This window comes from Dicentrarchus labrax, unplaced genomic scaffold, assembly GCF_905237075.1.
Source record: "Dicentrarchus labrax unplaced genomic scaffold, dlabrax2021, whole genome shotgun sequence".
Lineage (NCBI taxonomy): Eukaryota > Metazoa > Chordata > Actinopteri > Moronidae > Dicentrarchus > Dicentrarchus labrax.
The window spans coordinates 37486542-37497812 of record NW_026136719.1 but is presented as its reverse complement, the minus strand read 5'-3'; the positions used below and the strand labels follow the sequence as shown (position 1 = coordinate 37497812).

Here is an 11271-nt window from a genome sequence, read left to right as displayed (position 1 = left end):
GAAGTATCCTTGAGCAAGAAACTGAACCCCAAATAGCTCCCGATGCCATGCATCGGTGCGTGAATGTGTATGAATGAGTTAGTTTCTGTTTGATGGGCTTTGCGAGGGAATTTGTATGAAAGGGAAAATGTGCGTGGTCGGAAGACTAGAAAACAGATCCATTTACAATCCACCGTGTAATTCGAGCTGGTGTTAGTTCTAAACACATCTTTACTAGCGTTGAAGGGTAGGGTGCCGTTCGTCTGTCGTCTGATCCATGGTGGAATGAACGATCCAGCGTCGATTAGCGTCTTTTTTATATAGGCCTTGACCCAGCTATTGAATTTCTCGGGCCAGTTTTTCCAGTGTACCAAAGTGGTCACCTGCATAGGTGTCATTTGTATGCTTTTATGAAAGGTGTGATTGTAGCTTTTCACCAAATCCTGTAAAACATTGAGGTATCGCCTTGTGTTAAAATAAAATAGTGTAAAATATCTCCAAATTCTAGTTTATAGTTCTAGTTCTAGTTAATGTACTTTTAAAATCTTTCACTAACAGAGGCCTACAAATTGCTGGTTGTGGCAAAATGTACGATACTGTGTTTCTTCATCAAAGCATCAAAACTTTTTCTCTATGACTGTTAATAAATATTTAAATCCGTCGTTATGCTTTGCCAAGGCTTGCATGTCACAGAGATCGGCTTGAAATTGGTTTAAAGGCCTAGGGACAAAAACTCAGAATACGTTTCTGGTGAAACGTATTCTGGCTGGTTTATGCAGGGTCTAGGTATCCTGCTCTTCTTTAACATTTGCCACGCTGATTTTCTTTCCCATTTCATCTTGCACACCATGACGAAGTCGTTCTACTCCTCCAAAACTTGCCGGATGGGCTGTGTTGTAAATACACTCTTTCCATGACGCATCTCATCGTCATCCTGCTTTCAACAAACTGTTAGGGTTTACTGAAAAAACACCACTCTGGATTGCTTCTTTGTTTCTTTTGTCTTTTATTGATTTGATTGTTTTAAGATACATGTTTTTAAATTAAAGCAAAACACAACTTGCATTCTACATAAATGTTAAGATACATAAATGATTAAGGTACAAAAATGATTAAGATACATAAATGGTTAAGACACATTGCTGCAAAAGGAGACGACTAGCCTTTAATCATCTTTAAAGCTTGCTCAAAAACAGAGTGATCTAGGTTCGCCTGAAGATCGGGGAGGGTTGAGCGTTGAGGACCTGGAGATTGAGGCTTCCCAGCCCTGTCATCATTCACATCTGAGTTGTGAGTTGGATGAGAGGATCAGGGCTGGAGATTGAGGGCCTGGAGATTGAGGTTTCCCAGCCCCGTCGTCATCCATATCTGAGTCGGAGGAACTGTTGGATGAGAGGATCGGGGGTGGAGAGGCCGGACTGGGTCTCAGCCAGATCCTCATCCTGACAGAGCCTGGAGGCCAGAGGAGAACCTTCACACCAGAGTAAAGCCTTGGGGATCGTCACCACAGCCAAGGCAGATGAGAGTAAGGATGAGGCCTCTGTGTCCTCAGGCATGGGGCTCCAGAATGTGGGGAGCCGTTTCTGGCGGTAGCGTCGGTTGATGCCATCCATGTCTTTCAATCAGGGTGGATCAGTCAGTGGGCTGTGTTGGTTCGTCTGCTGTTGTGTCTCCTTTTAAGTGATGCAGGGCCGAGGGGGTGTGGTTTAGAAGGACATGTTTTTATTACTGTTGGTAAATAGAGATGTAATTCTTTCTCCAATTTCTTCTACCTTTACCTTCCATGCAACTACCGGCAGGTCTATCACTGTCTTGAATACGCAATCGGAATTAAAACACTGCAAGACAAAGTGTGTGTGTGTGTGTAACCTATGTATGTTGTGTGTATTACACACCTCATTTCCAGAACATTCTACTGTAATGGAAAATTCTAATACACTATAATACACTATATGTAACCTCATGCTTATGAACTACTGTGTGTGCAAAATGTATCTGTTCCAGGGTTGCTCTCAGCACCTGTTAATTTTCCCACACGATAAAGACTAACAGTCAACCTGTGGTTACAATGTCTCTGTTATTGAGGGAGGAGAGGCTGAACCCGGTGGAGACTGGCTCCAGGCATCTCCTATGAATACAAGGTCATGATGCTCGTTAGCATGACTAGCTGTTATCTACTTTGTACCTCCTGTTTTTACTTCTTCAATAAATAAGGGTGCAGCCCTGAGAAGGGAGACCTTTTCATGCTGACAAGCTGAGAGGCTCGCTCTGCGCAGAGCTACACCCGGGTGAAAAGACTGACTGACTGACTTTTTTTTAATTCTTGCATCTCACATGAATGGGCTGAATTGAATTTCCACCACAAACTTGGCGTCACGAACAGGATCTCTCGGTGATCGCCTGGGCTCCTAGGGACAACGGTGACTGGCCTTCTGGAAAAAGATTCCACCTCTACCTCCTTAGTTTGAAGAGAAGAGAGGACTGTTGGCCGGGGGAGACCGGGTCGTCCCCGCAGAGATCCAACGGACCGATTGGGTCAGATAAAGGAATCAACGGCCTAATCCGGTGAGATGTAAAATTTCTGACTGCAATATTAGAACTTTGAGCTCTGAAAAAAAAAAAAAAAAAAAAGGAGAAAACATTTGTTGTGTAGAAGGCATTTGATTGTGAATTTGAAACATCATACATGTCACTATAGTCCATGTCCGTATCTGACTTTAAAGTGGTACAGAAACCACTGTGGTCTGGGACCACCGGCAGAGGCCGCGGGGAAAGTTTTAATGCAATTTAACCCCGAAACCAAATAAGAAACCGCAACTCACAGAGACGTCTGTGTTTAAGTGACGGATAAGAGATCCGGGCACAAAAGTGACGGATAAGAGATCCTGGCACAAAGGTGACGGATAAGAGATCCGGGCACAAAGGTGACGGATAAGAGATCCGGGCACAAAAAGAGTACTCAATAATGGGAAATAAGGGAAGTAGAGAAGGACAACCTCCTCCAGAGGGGCCTATAGTGGACATAATGACAAACAAATACACAGAGAAAAGCGTGAAACACCTGAGATGTTGGTCTCAAGATTTGGGCTTCCCGTTGGGAGGCTCATTAAGTAAAACAGAGTTACAGAAACACAGGGGTCAGTTAGAAAAGAAAGAGGAAGAGCTAAGAAAGAAAAAGAGAGTAGAAACAAAGGATTTGGATGAGATGGATAGCCATAGAAAGTGTTTAAAAATGTGGGAAGAAGAAGCGGAACACAGAGAAAGAAAACAGTTGCAAAGTCAGATGGTTAAGATGAATGTGAAAGATGATGAAAAATATGACAAAGTGAAACCTAAGGGGTCTCTTTATCCTTCCCTCTCAGGTCACAGAGGTCCTCTCCTCGACTCGTAGCCTCCACCGCAGCCACCACCAGCGTACCAACAACCAGATTCGTCAAACCAGCCCACACTCATGCCACCGACTGCACCGCCACAGCCCCCAGCGCACGCCAATCTGGACACGGAAAGAGGAGCAGTGAGAGGGCGCAGCTGACTCTACAATGTCCAGCTTCTCTCCTCATCACACCTACGCCACTGCCTTCTAAATCGACTACAACCCACAATTAAAGCGGCAGTAGAACACAGTTGCGTGGGACTCGGGGACGCCAGACTCGCTGAAGTCAAGAGGCATGCGGATCATGCACAAACCAATCAGAACCGGAAAAATTCAATTCAATTTTTTCAATTCAATTTTATTTGTATAGCGCCAATTCATAACAGAAGTTATCTCAGGACACTTTTCAAATAGAGCAGGTCTAGACCGAACTCTTTAACATTAATTACAGAGACCCAACAGTACAACCATGAGCAAGCACTTGGCGACAAGGGCAAGGAAAAACTGCCTGTTAAAAGGCAGAAACCTAGGACAGATCCTCCGGCTCTAGGTGGGTGGTCGTCTGTCTCGACCAGTTGGGGTGAGAGAGAGAGAGGGAGAGAGAGAGAGAGAGAGAGAGGCAGAGAGAGAGAGAGCGAGAGACAGACAGACAGACAGACAGGTGCATAGCAACAACAGTATTGGCAACGGCAATCTAGCAGGACCATGGCAGGAGGCTCCACCAGGATCGACAAGCACAAGGCCACAGAAGGCGATAAGAAGGACAGACAGCGCCACCAAGCACAGCTCACGATGATGCAAGTTGTGTCAGACTCATACCGAAGTCAGAGGGGCCGTGGCAGGGGACGAGGAGGTCGTGGACGTGGACGTGGACGCGGGCGCTCAGATTGGGGAACATACTCCACCGGATGTTTTATCTGTGGACAACAGGGACACTGGGCAAAGGACTGTCCGGATAACCCAGACAACTCCGGCAGACTAAACAAACCTAGGGCTTACTCCGATTGAGAGGCAGCTGGAGGGGCACGGGGAGAGGAGACGAGCTGTGATCCTGCCTGCACATCATTAAAGGGAAGTGAAACACACACACACACACACACGCAATGAAGAATTGCTTGCTGCACTAACCACACCTGCTACACACACACACACACACACACACACACAGAGAGAGAGAGCTAGTAGAGCAGGCAATTGCTCACTTAGAACAGCGCATGCAAAAAACACCTCTGACAGGTACATAGTAAAATACAATACAGAACCTTTCCTTCGTATGCCCGAAACAATGTTGACTATAAATGGGAAGCATATGAAATTTTTAGTGGATTCAGGGGCAACTTATTCAGTCATTCAGGAAAAACACCTCACAAATGCGAAAATGAGTGGAAATTTCATCCACTCACAAGGGGCCACGGGGGCTATTGTTAAAGAAAAATTCACTGTGCCACTGCAATGTTCAAACACGATTGATGGAGACACAGTCTCAACAAAACATGGTTTTTTACTTTCCCCACACTGCCCCATAAACTTGTTAGCCAGAGATCTCATGCTAACGTTGAACATTAGTTTGGAGTCCACTCCTGACGGTCTGAAAGTGGTGCGCCGACACCATGCACTCTCCATGGTCCAATACAGTGCAAAAACCCCTCTGTATGTGTATCAGTGGAGAATACCACACCCCTTGGCCACAGACCTGGTCAGACAAGCCAGAGAGTTAGTGTCCCGTCATGCTGACTTTATGAGAGCTGAAAGCATACATTGTACAGCCTATGTCTCAGAGGGTCCAGACCATGATTTTGAGAAACATTTTTATCATGATTTAAATGATGTTTTGTGTACCTCCACCCTGTTTTGGTCAGAAACACGGAGTGCAGTGTCCGTGTCGCTGACTGACAGGCAAATGAAGGAATTTCATGTTAAGTCTTCCAGCCGTCACATCTCGCTCTCCAAAGCCACAACAGACGAATGGAAAGATCTAGGCCCGTTTGTTAAAAAATGCCTTAACATAACAGATTGGGGCCCCACTGCGGACCCATCAGTTATGTACTCTGCCTGTTTTAACATCTATAAGAAACCATTTCATTGCACAACCAATGCCCTGCGCTCAGTCTATTTGTTGAGCGTTCCCAGATCTCACTGCTCTCAATCACTTGTGTACTGTCCAACTGATGTCTCCCCTGCATTGGCGTCACTACCTGACACCTTGTGGGTGCAAGGAAAGTACGATGTGGGGTTAATAAAAAACTGTGCACCGGTGAAAATAACACCTAAGTCCACTTACCGCCCATGCAAACAACAATATCCACTAAAAAAGGAAGCAATTGAGGGCATAACTCCTGTATTCAAATCTCTTTTGCAGGCTGGTGTTATCATTCCTTGCCCTGACTCCCCCGTACGCACCCCCATTTTCCCTGTGAAAAAGATAAGGGACGGGGGTCAGCCTACGGAGTGGCGCTTTGTGCGAGATCTGAAGGCTGTGAATGACGCTGTGATACCACATGCACCTATTGTGCCTAGTCCATACACCTTGTTAGCACAAATACCTCCAGGGGCAAAGTGGTTTTCTGTTGTGGATTTGTCTAATGCTTTTTTCAGTGTTCCTGTGCACCCTGATAGTCAGTTCTGGTTTGCATTCAACTTTGAAGGGAAAGCCTATACCTTCACTCGGTTATGTCAGGGTTATTGTGAGTCACCATCCCTCTACAACCAAGCTTTGAGTGCCAGCCTTGACCCCCTAGTGTTGACCCCAGATACTGCATTGTTGCAGTATGTTGATGATTTGCTCATTGGTGCCCCAACCCAAGAGCAGTGCGAAAGAGACACACTTAAACTGCTCAGACACCTACCCAAACCTGTAACAAAGAAACAAGTTATGTCATTTCTGGGAACATGCTCGTACTGCCGTACATTCATTCCTAACTTTGCTCTTCTCGAAGCTCCCTTAGGTGCATTGTACCACGGGAAAAATCTCTCCTCGAGCGATCACGTGACCTGGACACCACAGGCATACCAGGCGTTTCTCACACTGAAAGAGGAGCTGCAGCGCGCACCCACATTGGGTCTCCCTGATCCTGCGAAACCGTTCACTCAGGCCGTGGATGAGAGGGAAGGTTGTATGACGTCAGTATTAATGCAGCCTCACGGTGATCAACTCCGACCAATAGCTTACTTTTCTGCCAAATTAGACCCGGTTGCAGCAGGTTTTCCACGCTGCCTGCGCGCCGTGGCAGCGTGTGAAAAGGCTTTAATGGCTTCAAGAGACATTGTTGGCTATTCTGACGTCACCTTACTCGTTCCTCACGCGGTTTCACTCATCCTACTCGAGCAGAAAACGTCTCATTTATCCACTGCCCGCTGGTTAAGATACCATCCTGTGTTATTGGACATGCCGAATGTTACTGTTAAACGATGCACAGTTTTGAATCCAGCCACACTCCTTCCTCTCCCTCATGAGGGGGAGGAACACGACTGCCTGGCTGAATTACAAATACAATGCACACCACGTGTTGATTTGTCTGATGTTCCTTTGCAGAATGCTGACTTGGTTCTCTATGTTGATGGTTCTGCCTCCAGGAACCCTGTTTCTGGCAATAACTGTGTTGGTTTTTCTGTTGTTTCAGACAGTGCCATCCTGCGCTCAGGCCCTCTTCCTCGCCACCTCTCAGCCCAGGCAGCGGAGCTCATAGCGCTCACTGAGGCCTGCAAATTGGGAGAAGGGAAGTCAGTAACCATCTACACTGACTCCAGATATGCATTTGGGGTGGTACATGATTTTGGGGCGTTGTGGCGTAACAGGAAATTTCTCACGTCATCAGGCAAACACATTGCTCACCACAACCTGATCAGTGACCTGCTCCCTGCAATCATGCTACCCACATGAGTAGCAGTATGTAAATGTCCTGCACATACAGGGCAGCAAGATACTGTCTCCCTAGGCAACGCCAGAGCAGATGCAGCTGCTAAGACAGCGGCTGCCTTATCACTTCCTCAAACTCACTCTCACATTCCTGTACACCCTCCTTACACACACACTAATGCCCTCCCTTCCTCTCTCACAGCAATGCAGGCTTCTGCCACAGCGGATGAGAAGCGACTGTGGAAAACATGTGGGGCCGTTTTCAAAAATTATGTTTGGTTGGGTCCTGATAACAAATCTTGTCTCCCCAGGAAATTTTTTCCTCACTATGCTAAATTGACCAACGGTAAAGACCATGTGTCAAAAGGGGGGATGCTGAAGGATATAACCGAGTTTTGGTTTACAAAGGGGTTTTCACTGTACGCTCAAAAATATTGTCAAGCATGTATAGTGTGTGCAACACATAATGTGGGATGACCAGTGGCTGTCACAGGCCAGGCAGCGCATGCACCACCCACTAGACCTTTTGAACACGTAATGATGGATTTCATCGAGCTCACCCCATCAGAGGGAAAGTCACATTGTTTAGTAATGGTAGACATGTGGTCAAAATGGGTTGAGGTCTTTCCAGCCTCCAAACAAACCGCCATCGTGGTGGCAAAGGCGATTCTCTCGGAGATCATCCCCAGATGGGGCATCCCGGGCAGAATCTCCAGTGACAATGGCACCCATTTTGTAAATGAGGCTATTAAACAAATCAGTGGCTACATGGGGTTTGATCTTAGAACACACTGTGCATACCATCCTGCTAGTGGCGGAGCTGTAGAGAGAGAGAATGGAACCCTAAAAGCGAAACTAGCTAAGTGCTGTGAAGACACAGGTCTCTCGTGGACAAGAGCTCTGCCCCTGGTGCTGATGTACATGAGAATGAGGAGCTGGGCCAGAACAAATCTGTCACCTTTTGAAGTATTGTTTGCAGCACCTCCCCATGTTGGAACACAGCCTCCGAACTCTCCACCCCCTTCCACCTCACTGTGTGAGCATGACATGATCACATATTGTACTAACCTCTCCTCTGCTCTCTCCTCCATAAGACAGCAGGTGACAGCAACACTCCCACGACCGGCAGCATTCCCACTGCACTCTCTGCAGCCAGGGGACTACGTAGTGGTAAAAGACTTCAGGAGAAAAAACTGGCAAGCCAGAAGGTGGCAGGGACCATTTCAGGTGTTACTCACAACCCACACAGCAATAAAGGTTGCTGAACGAGCCACTTGGATCCACGCCAGCCATTGCAGAAGGGTACCGGACCCTAGCACAACCACTCAGACACAACAGACCAACGACGAGGGTGTCACTGACATTGGCCAGCACGACTAGCGGTGGCTGATTAAGTGAGCGTCACAAGTGACGTACGCAGTTACACTGCCCTCAACCAACTCTACAATAGGGACAACACATTGAAGTACCTGACAACGACAACGCCATGGACCGCACCAGGCCATGGCATCCCTTCAGACAGCCCGGGCTGTGCGGCCTTAGAGGGACACTTTGTTGCCTTGGGCTGATTTCTGTGGTAATTGTGGTAACCATTTTGCTCACCATTGAAACACACACACCTGAACGACATAACACAACCACGTCAGCAAACCACACAAACCGCACACGAACATGTAGGACAGCAGGACAGGTAAAAACAATGTCACACCCTTGGTTGAACCCTCCACCGAAGGTAGAACACCTCTATCAGCATAATCTATGGTGGCGCTACGCTAATCACACTGCTCGCTCCGCGAATCATTCCAATTGCTATGTTTGTTCCCTGATGCCAGTGGCGTCCACCCACCCGAAGGTCACAGTTAGCCCCTTACAGGGACCGTATGTCGACTGCTGGCTCCAATTGGCCTCTAGGGGAGTAGTGAATGACTGGGTAAGTAATGGTACAGTTTATAACTCCACCACGTGCCCCCACTCAGTTGTCCGTCTTCCCGGCTCTGCAAACCAATTCACCTTACCGGTAATTCCAGCTCATGGCCAAGTCCACCCTATTTGTGTAGCGCAAACAGGCACTCACTCTGTGGGACTGATCCCAGCTCGCCACTGCTTGAGAGTACTCATTGCGGCAGACATAGTGATGAATGACAACTGTAGCAACGCTAACATCAGGAACAGCTCCCAACCGTGTATTCCCCCTGACCAACTGTATGCATTTAACAGATATCCTACTTCCCCAAGCAGCACACAGCCCTTATGTAATGACTTAGATAACTCACGATGCGCCGTATTTAAGTTGATTAACATGTCCTGCCCCAGCGGTTACAATTGCACCGGCATCCCTTTCAACTATGTACATGGCACGTACCCAGTGTCCCAGGCTTGGTGGCTGTGTGGAAACACAGTGTACGCGAATCTTAGGGCTCACTGGTCAGGTGTCTGCGCTCCAGTATTAGTATCAGATCATACTATTGTAATCTACACATACTCTGACGACAGACCGCGCCAACGACGTAACGCACCGACCTTCGCACGCCACGACCCCATTTGGGGCACTGATGTGCCTCAACAATTCAAACACTGGAGCACCAGTGAAAAGGTAGCCATGGCTCTATTTCCATGGGTCGGTACTGCAAAGAACACACTGAGATTGGAGACTGTAGATTATCGGTTGCAAACATTTCTAAATTACACCCTGTCCACACTGAAAGGCGTAAAGGATGAACTTAGGTCATTGCGTTTGCTCTCAATGCAGAACCGTCTGGTGTTAGATCAACTTACGGCCTCACAGCGGGGGGTTTGTGCACTGGTGGGGGAATATTGTTGTACTTTTGTTCCTGAAAATGATGCTGATGGTCATGTTATTTCAGAAGGTATAGCTAATATCACTGCTTTGCAAGCGGCTATGATTGCGGATCACAACCTAGGTGAAGATTGGTTCCAGTGGTTGTTCTCTTGCTGGAAAGGGTTATTATTGAAGGCAGGGGTTATCTTGCGCCTGTTCCTCCTTTTAACCTCCTGTCTTATTCCTCTCATACGACGTCAAATCTCATCAATGCTAACTCGCCAACTCCTTGCTTACTCCCCTCTCACGGGAAAAGAGGATCTCCCCACCAACACACCCGATCTTTTTCCTATTCCAGATTACGGAGATGATACTGATGATACTGATGACACTGAAGCCTCAGATACTGTGTAAATAACTTGTTGAATTCCCCCTTGCTTGCTATATCATACAAAGTCCCTATGACTTTACAAAAACAGCAATGGCTTTCATTTTCTCTGATAATGATGTGACTGTTTGAATCTAAGTGAATTTCAGTTACTGATACCACACAGCTGAAAATTTTGTACATATTCTTTATTGATCAATGGTATGATCAAAAGGGGGGAGTGTAATGGAAAATTTTAATACACTATAATACACTATATGTAACCTCATGCTTATGAACTACTGTGTGTGCAAAATGTATCTGTTCCAGGGTTGCTCTCAGCACCTGTTAATTTTCCCACACGATAAAGACTAACAGTCAACCTGTGGTTACAATGTTTCTGTTATTGAGGGAGGAGAGGCTGAACCCGGTGGAGACTGGCTCCAGGCATCTCCTATGAAAACAAGGTCATGATGCTCGTTAGCATGACTAGCTGTTATCTACTTTGTACCTCCTGTTTTTACTTCTTCAATAAATAAGGGTGCAGCCCTGAGAAGGGAGACCTTTTCATGCTGACAAGCTGAGAGGCTCGCTCTGCGCAGAGCTACACCCGGGTGAAAAGACTGACTGACTGACTTTTGTTTAATTCTTGCATCTCACATGAATGGGCTGAATTGAATTTCCACCACACTACTTTCTCTGTTTTTTTACCAAAAGAAGCGGTTTTGTGACAATATAGTCTCACTGAACTGAAAAAACTAAAAAACTAGACCTCAAACCACTAAACTAAAAAACTAAAACTGTTATCCTACCAATAGAAGCTGTTTTGTGATAGTACAGTCTCACTCTGCTGAAAACTTGTGCTTCAGCCAGTAAAACAGTTTTTTGTCCAAAAGGAGGAACCACAGGAGATGGAA

The 11271-nt window shown here is 46.6% G+C and overlaps 1 protein-coding gene across 2 annotated transcripts; it reads left to right on the top strand.

The window, feature by feature from the left end:
* Positions 1-2070: 2070 nt before the first annotated feature.
* Positions 2071-11037, top strand: LOC127351239 (uncharacterized). Of its 2 annotated transcripts, none has more exons than XM_051378565.1 (2): positions 2071-2544; positions 8307-11037. In XM_051378565.1, the coding sequence occupies exon 2, from the start codon at positions 8695-8697 to the stop codon at positions 10399-10401; it is 1707 nt and encodes a 568-aa protein (XP_051234525.1). In that variant the 5' UTR covers positions 2071-2544; positions 8307-8694; the 3' UTR covers positions 10402-11037. The 2 variants fall into 2 exon arrangements, with proteins under 2 accessions (XP_051234525.1, XP_051234524.1); XM_051378564.1 differs by having other exon boundaries at positions 8303-11037.
* The last annotated feature ends 234 nt before the right edge of the window (positions 11038-11271 follow it).